Here is a 15,764-nt window from a genome sequence, read left to right as displayed (position 1 = left end):
CTAGGTATCTACTAGTACTAGTTCCTATATAGTAACCCTACTAAATTATACCTACTATATACCCTCTATCTATACTAAATTTTCACCCTAGGTGCTATATATCTATCTACTATATAACCTGTAATTAGGTATATTATATAAACTATGTTTAAATAGACGCTAAAGTTAATATATATAATACTAATAATATATAAACTAAAAAGTAGTTTACCTTTATAGAATATATAGTATAGTAAACCCTATTTAGGTTTACTTCTTATACTTAAACTACTTCGTGGTCTACTTTAGATAAATATGGCTACTGTAAACCGGTTTTGTACCGTAGTGTACGGTATGGGTTATTGGAGCGATGATCTACGAACACGAAGAACCAATTCTATCCTTATCTATAACTTATCCACAGCTGTGGTCTTGAACATGACCGTCCTTCCTTGGCCAACAATGTTCCTTGCAATGACAACTGTCATTATCGTCAACACTAAATACCCATACGGCTTCAATGAGCTCATCTTCCGGAACAGAGCCTCGAACCAGCATGATGTTTGTTTTCCCTTCCGTCACTTCGATCGAGAGACTGGGATCATACTCGTCGAGACATCGCAATCCGAAAATCTGATCAAGGCCAAGATCTTTGAGCACCTTGAGTGCCATCGTCTGGAATGTGTTGTTGAGGCGTGGTGCCTCCTGGTAGTATCCAAACTCATAAGGAACAGCTGCGCCGTTGTATAATCGGTAAGACCGAGGCACGATCTTCCCCTCATATTGGGCCACGATATCCGTCTGTTCATGACCGACTTTCCAGGCCGTAGAGGAGGAGCGGTACTCGACAAGACGTTCACCGTCCGCGATAGCGAAATGTTTGTGCAGCAACACAATACCGTACTGTTCGTGGGCATTACACTCAAGAAATAATTTGCGCACTGGTCCGGTAAGATGAGCCCGCACCGTATCATCAACGAGACTCGCAGCAGATCGCAGCGAAGGAAGAGAATTGTAAGCAGCTGAATCGTACATGGCTCAATCCGGACCGCAATCAGCGTAAAGGGAGGTGAGAATGGTAGTCATTGTTATGGGATCCTTGATGTGATGAAAGTATTGATTGAAGAATCCATGGACGAAGAGCCCAAAGGTAGCTAGATATAGCCCATCCATAGTCCCAAACTGGGTGTCTCCCAGACAACCCGGGATGAGGGAGTTGCCCATAGCAGTGGGCAGTCACCACCTCATCGATAATCCTCTAATCCGAATCCGATAGCGAAGACGATATCACAATAGCAGTAGACGCAGAATTCCCCTTATCCTCAGCCTGAGACGCCACAGCGAGAGCAGTCGGCACAGGCGCTGTTGGTCGCGGTGTAGGCGGTATCGGTATCCTGGGGTGGTGGATGGATGGACTTGGTCTTGGTCTTGGAATTGGAGGGGGGAAGGGGAGGGTTGGGGCCGAGTATGCGGGATGGTATGGTTGGGGGGTATGGTATGCTTGAGCATGTCCTGGCTGGGGGTTATGGTATGCTTGAGTATATCCTGGCTGGGGGTTATGGTATGCTTGAGTATATCCTGGCGGGGGAAGGATACGGGTATTATTTCCAGAATTCCAAGCTGGAACTGATGCCGATACCAATGGCCCAACCGCAGCGGGATTGGGACTGGGGACCCAAACCCAATTCCCAGCACCGAGTGTTGAATTCTGCGATGCTGGCATAGAGCGATACATGGCTTCCGAGTGTATAGCAGGTGGTGCAAGCATGGAGTGCACAGCACCATGGGGAACTTGAGACCGAGCTTGTACTAGCCAGGCAGACGGTCCAACACCCCGACCACCATAGCCCTGATCTCGCTCCTCCGCACCCGTTCCCTCCACACGCAACCGCGTCGTACCCTCGCTACTCCGCCTCCTCGGCGCTGAGCCTCTCCACACATCCTCAATCATCCCACGCCCCACTCTACTACCCTCACCACCACCTAAACCCGCGCTCTCCCCAGCCCTCCCCGCAGCGGCAATCATACTACCAACGGGATGCAACACCGCCGTCCCAGGTACATACCCCCTCACCGCCCTAGAATCAACACCGGGTGCTGGAACACCAGGCGTACCCAGCCCAACAGATTCACGCCGCGTGGAGTGTGTATCAGATCCCCCACGGGAGCCCCGTTGTGATACTCGCATACCGGTAACAGGACGCGGTCTAAACTGCCCAGTCTCGGGACGATATTCCAAGTACACACTCGGGCGCTGAACCACACCATCCCGTTTTTCTACACCCAGCTCCGGCCTCTGCGTACTCACAGCCCGACGTCGTCCGTTCCGGCGCACTCGAGCATCGACTGCGACGGGGGGCACAGGAGGCGGGAGAGAAGGGGTGCGGGGTGCGGGGATGAAGCGCGAGGGGTCTTCAGAGGCTATGTAGGGACGTCGCGAGATGTCGAAGATGCGGGCGAAGATTTCGGGGTGGGGCGGGTGCGGGTGCGTGGCGATGTAGTGTGAGGAGAGGGGGTAGCCGGGGAGGGCTGGCGGGCGTGGGTTGGGGAGGATGCGGCGGGGAGATGGGTTGCGGCGGGTGGAGGGTAGATGGGCTTGGGGTGTTGTATTTGCGGGGGGTGGGCGGGGGGGAGGCGGCGTGAAGGTCTCGTTTTGGGGATCCGTGTGTGATGATGAGTTCGCTGCTGAGTGGAGTTGCGAGTAGATGTCTGGTAGTGTATTCGTAGATTCTGTGATGGGCGTCTGCGTGGGTACAAATGGGGCATTCTCTCTACCAATTCTTCGCGGCATGGTCATGAATTCTTCCAGTCTGTTGCTGGATTCCAGGGCACTTATCGAAGGGAGTATTGCTCGTTGAGAGAGCTTTGCCGTTGATGAAGCTTCCCCAACACTCCTTCTCTGTCTTTTCTTGTCGGATGCCTCCGTGTCGACTTCCGCTTCAGCCCTGTCTTTGGATTTGGTTCTGAGTTTTGCTTTTAATTCGGCCTCGAGTTGGAGTGCTGTACGGCGGTCCCGCGTTCGTTGGGCTTTCTCGTGTGCAAGCTTAGCCATGTGACTGCGCCATCCTGCATTTTGGTGCTTGCCAGTCATGCCCTCATCGTCCGAGGACTCCTCGACGACTGATCTGTCTACTGTTGTTGGTTGAGGTGTTTGCTCATGAGCCCGCGCCGTTCCTTTGCCCTTGTCAATTTTGGTGGGTATAATCTCACTATCGTCGTCTGAGGTGGATCCCGCGTCTTTTCCCTTCTCCTCATCAATGACCTTTGCAGTTGACGCCTCCTTTGCCCTGGCCTCGTCGTTTGCATCGACTCTTTGGCTGCGCTCATCGTGTCTTTCGCTCTCACTACCTTCCTCGGTCACGTCTGCTTTCTGGTGGCCCAACTCTTTTTCGTATTTTTCCCCAGTCTCCTCATTTTCGATAGTGCTTACGCTTTGAAGATTCGAGCTCTGTATAGCTGGCGTATGACCATCCTTGCTGGTATTGGCGCCGCGGTCCACAGAGCTATCTGGTTCCAGGCGATCCGAAGGGGAAAAGGCACGGTTGGATGACATCGCAGTGAGTAGCGAGTAGCGAGTCGTATATCCAGAAAGATGACTTGGCCCAGTGCTAAACCAGTGTTGCAATCTCAAAGATGTGTCGTTGCAAACCTGGAGTGCAGTCGCGCAATTGGATTCGAGCTTTTTAACAAAGCTTCGTTTGTGGCGCGGTGAATGGCTTTTGTAAAGTGTGATGCACCCCGTTTGCTGCCCTGAGACACATCTGCGTCGATAAGCTTAGCTCTGTGTAGTGAAAGCGGGAGCTCTATATGGAAACTGCGTCGTTTGCCTCAAACGCATGACTGCGAACCTCATGACAACGTTAGATTGGGGCGAGGACGTGGGTTTCACGCAACACTCACAAGTCAAGAATTAGAGAAACAAACTGCTTATCTACCGCACTACTATCCCAGCGACAAGTGCATCCATAGCACTACTCTGCATCGTTGCGTTCGGGGGCCCAGCATAAGGCCCCGCCCAATTCACCCCAAAGACAACTCCCATGTCTCCCCCTCTATCATTCCTCCATATGCTCTCTGAATTCCTGCCCACTGCATCCACATACACCGGATCTGGCGCGAGCTGGTGTAGCGCCTGTAAATTGCGCATAAAGATTCCTTTGAACTGGTTCCCGTCGGCTCCGCACCCAGGTTCACATCGATCGTGAATGACGCCATTTTCGTCTGATAATTCGCTGAGTGCGGCTTTGGCGATGCGGGTTGCGAGGGGAATGTATGTGGGATCTGGAGCTGCGCGTTGGAGTTCAACCAGTGCGCCGAGGATGACGCCTTGATTGTAGCTCCACACTGTTGCTCCGTTATTCTCGCAATTATCATTCAATCCATCGTTGATCGTCCCCTTCTCGTTCATCATTCCGCTTCTCAGAAACCAGGCCAGCGTCCGGCGAGCCCAGTCTACATACCCAGCTTTTTTATCCGCAGAAACACGGTTTGCCAGATGCGCAGCTGTACTCATGAAGAGCTCGTTCGCAATGGCGTTCATATAGTCACGCTCCCAACTCCAGTAGATTCCGCCGTTGAAACAGCGTGTAGGCCAGACTTTTGAGACGGCGCCAAAGATGCCTTCGGCAAGGGTAAGGTACGAGCGATCCTGGGTCAGGTCGTACGCGTTTATCCAGGCTAGGGCCCACCAGAGGTCGTCGTCGTAGAAACCGTCGAGCCAGTCGTCCGGGTTCAGAGAAGTGGCAAGGACCTCTTGGCTGCCATCTTTAGCTTCGGCTTTGGACTGGAATATTGGCAGGCTATTGACGTCAATATAAGGGGCCGGGTCGTGCCAGGACGATGGATATGAGGTCTTTGGTTCATTGGTAATGGGGAGGAGAGATTTCGTATAGCCGCTTTCAAAGCCTGTGCCGTTGAAGACGGCGAAGGTGCCATCTTCTCCGTCTAGTTCTCTTCTGCGTAATGCTTCTCTTTCAATGCCGGGTTGCGGGTTACGACTTGGTGCCTGCACAAGCGTGTTTGCGAAGATTCTGGTTGCAAGGCTTTGTAATCGTCCATTGGTGGGATCAGCTTTGGCAAGGTTGCCAACCATGGTCATTATGTTGGCGCCGTTCCACCAGCCTGCTGTGTCCCATATCCCTGCACCGGCGTTGTACCATATCTGAAGAGTCGAAAGCGCGTATTCTGCACGTTTTGTGGGGTCTATTATGGTATCTTCGAAGCTTTGTGCGTACGCGTTAGGGACAAGAGGTGTGCAGAGCAAGAGTGATTGGAGAAGTGATGAAGGAAGCATGATGGAAACCCACTCTCACAATGTGGGGCAGAAAGATCGCTGGCCAGCAACGAGAGGAAACAAAAGCTGATAAAGCAGGAGAAGTTGTTGCGGAGAAGTTGACAATCCCAATTTCCAAGCTACTATGCGACGTCTTCTATATTATCCTCGACCTCAAGTGCGACCATCCCATGCGCGCTTAGCCCCATCATCTCAGCCACCATCCGCTCATTACACGCGCAGTCGCCCATCGGCCCAGAATAGTAAGTTCAGTCCAGAATAGGCAATTGGGGTGGATATGGCGAAAGAAAATCAGTCTCACCGTGGGTCGTAGGCTCAGAGGTACCTGGCCTGCAACGGGCTGGTGTTTCATATCCGGGAGCTTGGCCTCAACAACTGGGGGCGGGTAATAGAAACAGGCGTCTCGAATGGGCGAAGACAAAGAACTGGCATGTATAAGCGCGATGCATGAAAAGGGATACCAAAGACGGCGATAACATCGTGGGGGTAATGGAAGGTGAGTGGCCAGAGAGTTTGATGAATGTTTAAGCGGCTAAGAACAAGAATAGTCGAGATTGTAGTCAGCATAGAGACACTCATCTACCGGTAGGGACATGACTTCTTCGACAAACCCCCCTTTCCTCGTGCACAAATGTTGATGATGCAGATGGTGGTGGTGATGGCAACAGCGGTGAAGCAGCGGCTGTGTTGGTCTGTGACCCCGCGTTCCGCCCGGAATGCTTCGGAACAGCGCCGGATTGGCTGGGGAGCAGGACAAATGAATGGCATGGGACCGCTTTGATCCAATGCTGCGAACAATATCCATGTCATTGCTACTGTGTGAACTTGAAAGTGAGTGTATACAGAACATGTGCAAATTTGACAATGAACGAGCTATTCTTTCACCTTTAGCATTTGAACAAGGACAGACAAGCTCGAGTGGTTGAGTTATCCAAGCCCCGAAGGCCTCTGAAGAAGCACTATAACTCAGACATCCAGACAAAACAGTGAAACATGCATCAGTTTCTCCCCCACGTGAATCTCTCTCAGCCTAATCATCACTCTCCCCAAGCTCATCAGGCAATCAAAATTTCACTCCCCAAGTCTTTGACCTCCTCGACCCAACAATTTCCCTCCCCTAACGCCCCTTCATCTTTCAGTTTCCATATTACCTCAAGCACTCTCTTGCTAGTATGGAGATAGCCCCAAAACATAATCCCATAGAGTTGATCTAGCGTATTCATGATCCACTCACGTTGTTCGCTGTCCTCACTTTCTGTGCCGGCAAGGAACAAGGGCCAGCATATACTTTTGAACAATGCGTCACCAGGTCGCAAGTGCGAAATATGGTGTACCACGTCATCAGCCAGCCCAGTGAGCGAAACAAGCGCAGAGCCGGATGCGGGGTCGAGCAAGGGGTTAGTGGACGGTAGGACGCGGGCGAGATAGATGCAAACTGCGGAGCGGTGGGCTGAGGCGATGCGGATGCGTTGGGAGAGGTCTTCATCGGGGGAAGCAGGAGCGAAAGATTCGGACCACGCGATGGGATCGAAAGCTATAGCGCGTTGGAGCAGAGCACCTACTTGGTCTTGGATAGTATTTGATCCCATCGTTGTAACGCGAGGGGAGTCCTGGGAGCTGGGTAAGGCGAATGATTCAATCATTATGCGGAGAAGGGGGCCGGGGCAAGAAAGGTAGTTGTTTGTTTCCGCGTAGCGAAGGATAGGTTCAAGTTCGATAGAGTCGGGTATTAAAGCAGACATATTGGAAAAGGAAAAAGTTGAGCCGAGAATGTAGAAGACGAGGAAGTCTGAGAGGATAGTCTGGCGAAGCCGACTCATAGGCTGCTGGAGGTAAGGTGGTGTACCAAGGAGTTTGATGAGTCTCGAAGCGCCATCCATGTGAACCTTCCACTTGTCACGGCCAGATTCAACAAGAGCGTAATTGACAAAGAGCAGGATGGTAACGAGGATGAGGTCGATGTTGGAGGCGTTTACTGTTGCTACACTCCCTGCTAATAAGCCAAGCGCGTGATGTTTCGCTACGAGCGCATCACGGTAGGAGGACTCCAGTGGTCCACCAAATCGGCTGACGGCTTGATAGTATGCCACAACAGTCGGACTCTGCTCGCCCTGGTAGGTAGAATGGCCCATGGGATTCCGTGTGATATTGTAGACGTGGAAAGCCGAGTTGGCAACTATGATGTGCAGCAAGAGTGGATAAGCGCACGTGGCCGGTATCAGATCACGCATGGGGTTTCTCCCAGGCATGTCGTAAACCACCATGACTTCACATAGCTGGGTGGCGTAGTGATACAAGTAGTATCTCGAGTTTCGGTCAAGATCATTGACCAACGGGTCAATCAGAGATCGCTGAACAACCATGGCGGTATTGTCTCCCTCTTTATTCGTGGAAGTCAGGGCATTGCAACTGGGCCCAGCATCCTGATTTTCCCCAGCCAGGTGCTGTTGTTTCGAATCCTCCTCATGATCCCAAACCAACGCCGGTGCCTTATTTGTCCTAGCCACTTTACCCATCTCGTTCCTCTCCTTCTGCACATTCTCCTCATACCCCTTCCCCATCATCTTCCCCCGACTCGCCACTCCATGATTCCAGATAAACAGCTTCCCATAACCCAGGCACTCTGTACCCGCAGCCAAACATTTCTGGCAACTTGGTAGACTGCGATCGCATCGCCAGCGCTTCTTGCGGCAATTGTGGCAGGCCTTGGTGGGTGCTGTAAAAGGCAACGTGACAGCCGACGGAAAAGTGGCGCTCATTGAGTGGGCTCGCCATGCAAGGCGTGTGGGTGAGTTGCTTGATCCAGGATGCACAAATACAGTCAGAGCGGATATTGTCGCGGTTGTTTGGATTCAGCTTCGGTGTGGAGATGCGGCGCGGGTGGAAGAGTGTGACTGGCAAGGGATCTGCAGAGCCGGTGAACGGCATGTGCGTCATGACCGTTGAGGGAGAGGGATCATGTAACTTACAGAGGGCGATTTTCACCAAGAACGTAATAGGATCATGAATTGGCCACTGATGGCGGCCGCTGAACCAGATTACTGCTCGCAACTCTGGAGGATTCGCGCACTGCACTTGGCATCGTTCGGCCGCCCTTGTGCCGAGTCCGGCCAGCTTTGGGTCTACGCTGGAAAGGGAAGCCAAGACGCAAGCTTTGCATGACGGCATCACATCGTGCTGGTCTATCACCACAACGTCACGAACACCGCTAAAGTTTTTGTTCTTTGCCTTTCTGTTGACCAGAGATATGCTGCACATCACATTTACTCTACCAGTCACAGTTCCGTCGGTGCTCACGGACTCTGGGCCACTGTACGATATAGAAAGAGTAGATTCCTGGGTTACAACTTACCACCAACAACCTACATCTGCTCATGTTCATACCGGATCGATAGACATACCTTCGCCTCACATGCATCACACATACTCTTGAACATTTCGTTACAACCCCCTCTGCCTACCACAACCTCCCATCTCATCCACGATGGACACACCAACCTCACTCAAGGCCTCACCGCCTGGCACTCCAACATCAGCTGAAGTCGAGGAAGCCACAACACCCCATATTCGCGGCTCGTACACTCCATCCGAAATTGAACGTCTTGGCCGCGAGCGCCCTGAAGTGTTCACCTCGATATGGATGGAACTCGGATTCTGCTTCGCCCTCCTCGGTTCCATGTTCGTAGCAGAGTACTTCATCTCAGGCTTCAACATTCTCCTGCCCGACCTTGCAGTTGCACTGGACATTCCCTCCAAGGCGCAGACATGGCCAGCTAGCGTTTTCGCGTTAGTAACTGGAGCTTTCCTCTTACCCTTTGGCCGACTAGCAGACATCTTCGGAGGATACATTGTGTTCAACATTGGCCTAGTTTGGTTCCTCATTTGGTCCATCATCGCAGGGTTCAGTCAGAACTACGTCATGCTCATTGTATGTCGGGCGCTGCAGGGTTTTGGACCTGCTGCTTTTCTACCATCTGGCATCATGTTGCTAGGGAGTATCTACCGTCCAGGACCGAGGAAGAACATCGTCTTCAGCCTGTACGGCGCCTTTGCACCCGTGGGCTTCTTCACTGGAATATTCTTTGCGGGTGTCGCTGCACAGTTCATAAAATGGGGTTGGTTTTTCTGGATTGGGTCATTCATTCTGGCGGCCGTGGGCATCACGTCTTGGTTATGCATTCCCAATCGGATTGAGGATCGTGTCAAAGGCGAGATAAAAATGGACTGGTGGGGCACGGCAACGGTCATTCCAGGTTTGGTGCTCATCATCTTCGCCCTGACGGATGGCAGTCACGCATCACAAGGTTGGGCGACACCGTATATCCCAGTCACCTTTGTTATCGGATGCTTGTTCCTCGGAGTCTTCATATACATTGAGGGCTGGGTCGCTGAACAACCATTGCTACCAGGCGACCTGTTCGCCGTCAAAGGCATGAAGCCCTTGGCTACAGCACTGTTCTTCCAATATGGCACCTTCGGCATCTTTCTTTTCTATGCCAGCTTCTACATTGAAGAAATCGTTGGCGCTAGCCCGATCCTCACAGCTGCATGGTTTGCACCCATGGCTGTCGGCGGCTTGATCCTTGTCACTCTCGGCGGTCTCGTACTCCATCTCCTACCGGGAAGAATGCTACTACTGCTTAGTGGCACGGCGTACATACTCTCCGCACTACTCTTCGCTATCCTCCCAGTTGAGTTCAACTACTGGGCGTACGTGTTCCCAGCCATGATCTGCGCTACACTTGGTATCGACATCACCTACAACGTTAGTAACATCTTCATCACGACATCCATGCCAAAGACACGGCAAGGCCTAGCAGGCGCGTTCATGAACTCGCTTCTATTTCTGGGAATCGCAGTGTTCCTGAGTTTTGCAGATTTGGCAGTCAGTGAGACGGAAGAGAGAGGCAAGAGGGAGAGCTACAAGATTGCGTTTTGGTTGGCAACCGCGCTATCGGGCGCGGGACTCATCATCATGTTTCTAGGAGTTAAGATTGGCAAGGCAAAAAGCGATCTGACGATAGAAGAAAAAGCGGAATTGGAAAAAGAGTTGACCAGGCGAAGGACGAACGAAGGATAGATTGGTATCTTGGAGTTTATATAATCGGCATTTACATCGTTATTGTGATAGCAACTCCGGGGTCGAAGTTCATATAGACTAATATATTGTCATAACCTTGCCACCGTTGAGGAAGTCCATTTTGCCGAGAGGTACGCCCTTGAGCCTCAGAATGTCGTATGCAGTGGTGACATGGAACCTAGAATATTACAGTCAGTACCTATGGTAACAAATACAGGCATTTTACTGTGTTCCTGCAGCTAACGGATCCACATTTTACATACCAAAAGTTAGGGTGAGAGAATTGCCAGATGTACATGACTCCCGTAAACTTGAGATTGATGGCTCCACCACCTGGTGAAAACGCAACCTCTGCCTGTTCGCGTCCCTCCAGACTCTTGGGATCGATACCCTCGAGGAATGTGATTGTCTTTTGCACGCGGTCTACCAGTTCTGCAAACGATTTCTCGTTGCCTGGGAAGGAAATCTCCTCGATAGACGGATTCAATTTATTGGGAATCGACTTGGCAACATCGGTATATAGCTGAATTTGGTAGACAAAGTCGCGCATGTCTTGGATGATACGGGCAGTGAGCAAATCACTTTCCGGGATGTTGTTTGCTTTGGCGTGCTCTTGGGCCTTGACGAGGGCCGCAAGAGCATTCTTGAGTCCGAACAGCACGGGTGTAACGCATAGCTCGTAAAAAGGAACGGACGACATGGTAAAAGTAAATTTATTTCTGATATCGGTACTGGACTTCACATGTGGGGTCGATCGAGGTTTAAGTATAGCCTTCACGGATGAATAATACACTACAAACATCAACCTTGTATGGGAGTGGAAAGCTTGGTGGGGTTTTGCGAAGGTTCGTGCGTCTTGCACTCTAATAGCCAATAAAATTGCCTCCTTCATCATACTACATACCGGCTGCCGGTTAGTTGAGCAGCCGGGCAATGCTGGGCTTAGACAAGGAATTGGCAAGGAATTGGCAAGGAACACCAGAACAAAGCTTGATAGAAGGAATTTCCTTGACACAGTTTATTGCAACTGACTTGAGCTTCCAGTTTGTGAATATCCTTAAGTGCACTTGGAACTCTCTTCTCCGCCTTGAGTCTATAAATTTCCATAGAGACATGAGTTTATACGCTTTATCAGATCTCATGTACTATGGTAGTCCACACTTTTGCGACTAACCAAGAGCAAGGCAGCCTCATTTTCAGTGTTCCCTAAGCCCGATAAAGGTATTTGCAGACAGGGTCGAAAGTGGACGCATTCAATGATTACAAAGTACTCCTACTGTGAGAACGGATGTATAGTAATCTCCGATTGGTGGTAGGTGCCGAGATCAGGTAATCGCATAGCCTGGAACCTTCAGCCTTGGAGCCTCCTGTCATTTTTCATCCAATCGTAGGCAAAGCTGATCTGCCCAGATAGATGATTGTGGGATGTTTGGGGACTGACTGCATCATGGATCGTCTCATCTACAGCAATCTGACGCCGCAGTCGACGAACGACGAAAGGTCGGACGAGGTACGGCGGAGTACTGTGTATCATAATGTGGCTCAGCTCAACCGTCACCCCTCTGTACGGAAAAGTTCTCTTAGGCCTCCATTGGCAACAGAAGTATAGAGGTTATCGATCTCCTCTGCATACAGCTCCACCGCTGCTTTCCTCCCAATCATTCCACCATCATCTGGAAGGGGAATCCCTCGCTTTGCAAATATCACATAGCGTCGTTCTAATTGGCTATAAGTTTCGACAACATTGTTAGCTTGTGCGATATATGGCCAAATGTCTTCAAGCAGCGCCCCCATTCGCGATCGATCCTCGGCTTGATATTCTGGGAGTAATTCGATTATCACGGCAGGTCGATCTCTGCCGGTTCCAACTACGATCGCGTGACGGACGAATGGATGCGTCTTGATGAGTCGTTCATGTACTGTTGGGTTAAACTTCCATCCGTTCTGGAACACAATGATATCGTCACTGCGTCCCTCGTGCTTCCAGTGGTGTGGCTTTGAAGGGTGTGGGGTGTATAGGTCCTGCATTGAATATTCTTCGAGATACGGGTAAAGCTTGAAAACTCCCTGATATTCACTCAGGCGGGGGTCCTTGATAAAGACTAGTTCGAACAGTTTGCCAACGGGGCGCATCTGTATCCCATTGAGGTTAGGATTTATACAAATATATGCCCAGTCTTCTCGATCGGTTGCGTGTTGTACAATGGCGTTGGCCTCTGTGCTTCCCATTAGGGTCGTGAGAGTAGTGTGCTGCGATATCGTATCGCCAACGTGCTTTCGCAGTGGGCCTGCAGATTGTCAGTAGATGTTATCTTTCGGTGTAGATGCCCAATTACCCCCGACATAAGAAATCTGACGTAGATTCGCAAGCTTGTTCAAGATGTGCGGCCGCTTCGCGATCTCCTCAAGTAAAGACGGTAAACAGTTTGCACTGTCGATTTTCGCATGGTCAATCATGCTGTTAAATATTTCTACAGTGACGAATTGTGATGGACCCATGACGCATGTTGTATTGTTGAAGCATGTATCCATGATGCCTGCCCCAATGCCTGAGCCATTATAGAATGGCCAAGCGCAATAGGTTCGGTCCCTGGCGTCCTCAGGTGAGGCCCACAGGCTCCTTCGGCCTTCTAATGGTGGAACTAGATTGTGTGCGTCTATAGTGCTCAGAGACCAATGCGTCCAAAGGACCGGTTTAGGCATTCCGCTGGCGCCAGAGGTATGGACCATGAAGCAGGGTTCGTATTTCGCTTCCTCAAAAGATTTTGTATAAGGATAATTTTCGATAGGGGTTTCGTTTATGAGTGCCTCTAATTCGACCATGCGGACGCTTTTCATACGGTTCTTTTCCAGAATGCCGGCAACAGGGAGTCCATGTGTATGCAGGAGTACTGTGCAATTGGTTCGTTGGATTAAATCTGTGTGCGCAGCTAAGCTGTTATGATATGAGCTGAAGAGTGCCTAGAGGTGCTTTTAGTAGTGTCCTCGTAGGACGCACATTGTGTGCTCTCACCTTGTGTCCAGTTTTAATTCTGTCATCACACTGTCAGTAGCTGAGCCTGCTTTCCTGTACTACAGGCCAATTGAGGCGACATACAGTGCCACCAGAATTATGAAACATCTGATATCTGGGAAGCCGAGATACATGACAGTCTCAAATGAAGTGCTTCTACCAATCTCTCGTTCGATGAAATAAGCGGTCTTGTTGATGGCGTTTGCATACTATGACAATGAGCTCTGGCGACTGAAAAAGCTGCTTTCCCTCGAAAACTCATACCATTCGCCAGGTGATGTCGCGAAAGCCATGCTCCAGAGCGTCACATTTGGGAATTGAGAAGCAGGCCCGATTTGGTTGATTTCTGGCATTATCATCAATGATATTAGGGACGAGCCGTCTTCCGTATCGTGGTGAGGCCTTCGCGGTATCGAGCACTGTTTCCCAGAAGGCCATTTGGGGATAGATGAAGAGTCGAGCAAAAGCTGAGAGAAATGGACCGGAAGTATAGAAGCGTTCTTTGTCAAAACATTGTGATCTATATCCAACGATGGCGCCTGTCAGTTAACTCCGTGGCGGCTGAATGGCCGACAAATACGGGCCGCTAAAATACACTAAAGTTCCGAGTGTCCATGTTACTGTTCTAGACGGCGTGATTACAGTTGTCGCTCAAGCGCGACCCAGTCTGCTGGGCCGTGATGATTCGCATGTGCCATTATCTTGCTGCTGTGTTGTGACGAAGGTGGTTAGCTGCGTAACCATCATGTCTGCTAATTGCACATTTTTTGTTTTCGTCATCGGAGCGCATGCTTAGCGCAAACATAGGCTTCCACCTTGTCTGTCGTATCCAGGGCGGGACGAGAAGTCTTGAAGGTGGTGTCAGTGTAGCAAGTAAAACGCATCGTAGTGCGTATCGTAGTGCAGCGGAGAGATTACCCCGATCCTTGGGCATGCAAATACCTACGGTACCTAGGATATTCGTGGAAGTTGCCGAAAAAATGCCACGCCAGTAACTACAAAGGCTACTGGATCGAGACGTCGAGATCCAGCATTGACGGTGTGATATTCAAGATTGAACAATCGTGAGCACTTGTATCGAGCACTCTATTTAGTGTACCGGTACTCGCTGCGCGAATGACTAAATACCTTTTGGGTACCAACGGTATCCTAAAATGACCATGCAGGCAACGGACCGTATGCATCCAGGCGGTTCACACTACAACGGGTACGGTAAGACTGGCCACGTGAATATTGACATATTCGCAGCAAAACCAAAAAAGCGACGAGGAGCCGCTTAACAACAGCTGCAGTTGTGCCACAGGCAGTGTGGAGGTACGTGTATCGGACCATGCGCTCCACGTGGCGTCAAATGCCCTAGTCGAATGCTATATGCGCCTCTCTAAGATGTTGATTGGTGTGATCATGGTTGAGTGACCTTTGTGTCCGATCTTTTCCCCGACTGGGTAGAAATGGGACTTCCTGAATCCCATACTGTCTGAAAGCGGACAAAATGAATGCGTGTACTGTGTAGTACACAATTCAGGCCTCCGCAGAAGACAGTCATGCAAGAGTCATATAAGGATTAGAGTGCCTGTGGAATCGACAGAGCGATATTTGAGGTTGTTCTAAGCATTTTTCTACGTCTTGGGCACCTCCATCAGTCTTGGCAAATCTATTCTATGACGCTGATACCCAAGTGTAGGGTCATCATCCGCAAAACCCAATTCAATCCGATATTCGAATGGAACCCTGTTCGAATACACTGAGATGCGTTAAGATCTGAGAGTCCTCACCATGGCGTGTATCTCTTTACGTGGACTCAATCAGCGTAATGCTCTCTTACACCACCAACACTATGCTGCGCACAACGTCCAACAAAAACTAGTGGCCAACAAGGGATGTAATCTTATCACCATGAAGCCAGCTCATTTCACACGCCAAGTCACAGGCGAACCTAGCAGATATGTATATATAATAGATACCATAACCGCTCAGCTGGCTGTAATCCTAATTGCAGACCCGGAAACGATTCAATCGATAATGGTGATTATGCAAATATCCCTGAGGAGAAGACAACGCCATTTTCACGAACTACTTAGAGCGAAGGAAATCAGACAGACAAAATCTTCATATCAAAGATGATGAAACTCGATTGGAAAGATCGCCCAACTGCAAAAGAGTACTAGAAAGACAGAAGATGAATGGTGGAATGACACGGAATAATGTCGACTATTACACCATTGAGTACGAGTGAGTTGTTTATCGTGGAAGGAAAAAGATGGAAAGGAGATATGAGGCGAGCAAAGCATCGCAGATATATCAAGAATCCTAGTCTCCGTGTCTTATGGTTTTATTTGGAAATGGCTTATGTTGATATGGTCTAACTCCAGAGTTATGGCCTCGCTCTTTGTAGAATT

At 50.2% G+C, this 15,764-nt stretch overlaps 7 protein-coding genes across 7 annotated transcripts; 1 reads left to right on the top strand and 6 right to left on the bottom strand.

Annotated features, from left to right (window-relative positions):
• Positions 1-393: 393 nt before the first annotated feature.
• Positions 394-1,014, bottom strand: IAQ61_007504 (uncharacterized protein; the record flags this gene model as incomplete). Its single annotated transcript, XM_066097608.1, has 1 exon — positions 394-1,014. One exon carries the CDS (start codon positions 1,012-1,014, stop codon positions 394-396), a length of 621 nt encoding a protein of 206 aa, XP_065952105.1.
• A 287-nt stretch (positions 1,015-1,301) lies between these two features.
• IAQ61_007503 (uncharacterized protein) lies at positions 1,302-3,532 on the bottom strand (the record flags this gene model as incomplete). The annotated part of the gene is made up of 2 exons (XM_066097607.1): positions 1,302-1,495; positions 1,576-3,532. 2 exons carry the CDS (start codon positions 3,530-3,532, stop codon positions 1,302-1,304), a joined length of 2,151 nt encoding a protein of 716 aa, XP_065952104.1.
• Positions 3,533-3,910: 378 nt separating this feature from the next.
• Positions 3,911-5,272, bottom strand: IAQ61_007502 (uncharacterized protein; the record flags this gene model as incomplete). The annotated part of the gene is made up of 1 exon (XM_003842315.2): positions 3,911-5,272. The coding sequence occupies one exon, from the start codon at positions 5,270-5,272 to the stop codon at positions 3,911-3,913; it is 1,362 nt and encodes a 453-aa protein (XP_003842363.2).
• Positions 5,273-6,327: 1,055 nt separating this feature from the next.
• On the bottom strand, positions 6,328-7,788 carry IAQ61_007501 (uncharacterized protein; the record flags this gene model as incomplete). The annotated part of the gene is made up of 1 exon (XM_003842316.2): positions 6,328-7,788. One exon carries the CDS (start codon positions 7,786-7,788, stop codon positions 6,328-6,330), a length of 1,461 nt encoding a protein of 486 aa, XP_003842364.2.
• Positions 7,789-8,756: 968 nt separating this feature from the next.
• IAQ61_007500 (uncharacterized protein) lies at positions 8,757-10,352 on the top strand (the record flags this gene model as incomplete). The annotated part of the gene is made up of 1 exon (XM_003842317.1): positions 8,757-10,352. The coding sequence occupies one exon, from the start codon at positions 8,757-8,759 to the stop codon at positions 10,350-10,352; it is 1,596 nt and encodes a 531-aa protein (XP_003842365.1).
• A 78-nt stretch (positions 10,353-10,430) lies between these two features.
• IAQ61_007499 (uncharacterized protein) lies at positions 10,431-11,123 on the bottom strand (the record flags this gene model as incomplete). The annotated part of the gene is made up of 2 exons (XM_003842318.2): positions 10,616-11,123; positions 10,431-10,530 (listed from the first exon to the last, which is right to left on the bottom strand). Exons 1-2 carry the CDS (start codon positions 11,050-11,052, stop codon positions 10,431-10,433), a joined length of 537 nt encoding a protein of 178 aa, XP_003842366.1. The 5' UTR covers positions 11,053-11,123.
• A 112-nt stretch (positions 11,124-11,235) lies between these two features.
• IAQ61_007498 (uncharacterized protein) lies at positions 11,236-13,836 on the bottom strand. Its single transcript, XM_066097606.1, has 5 exons — positions 13,630-13,836; positions 13,450-13,574; positions 13,366-13,384; positions 12,689-13,313; positions 11,236-12,640 (listed from the first exon to the last, which is right to left on the bottom strand). Exons 1-5 carry the CDS (start codon positions 13,801-13,803, stop codon positions 11,907-11,909), a joined length of 1,677 nt encoding a protein of 558 aa, XP_065952103.1. The 5' UTR covers positions 13,804-13,836; the 3' UTR covers positions 11,236-11,906.
• Positions 13,837-15,764: the final 1,928 nt, after the last annotated feature.

Source organism: Plenodomus lingam, assembly GCF_022343315.1.
Source record: "Plenodomus lingam strain CAN1 chromosome Unknown contig_3, whole genome shotgun sequence".
NCBI lineage: Eukaryota > Fungi > Ascomycota > Dothideomycetes > Pleosporales > Leptosphaeriaceae > Plenodomus > Plenodomus lingam.
This window is presented reverse-complemented; position numbering and strand designations above follow the sequence as displayed.

Excerpts from the sequence above, each read along its gene's own strand:
- IAQ61_007498 (XM_066097606.1), bottom strand. The coding sequence starts at position 13,803 with ATGGCCTTCTGGGAAACAGTGCTCGATACCGCGAAGGCCTCACCACGA. Across the intron at positions 13,575-13,629 it reads GCGACATCACCTGGCGAATG|TATGCAAACGCCATCAACAA; the intron begins GTATGAGTTTTC and ends TCATTGTCATAG. Across the intron at positions 12,641-12,688 it reads TCAGATTTCTTATGTCGGGG|GCCCACTGCGAAAGCACGTT; the intron begins GTAATTGGGCAT and ends GACAATCTGCAG.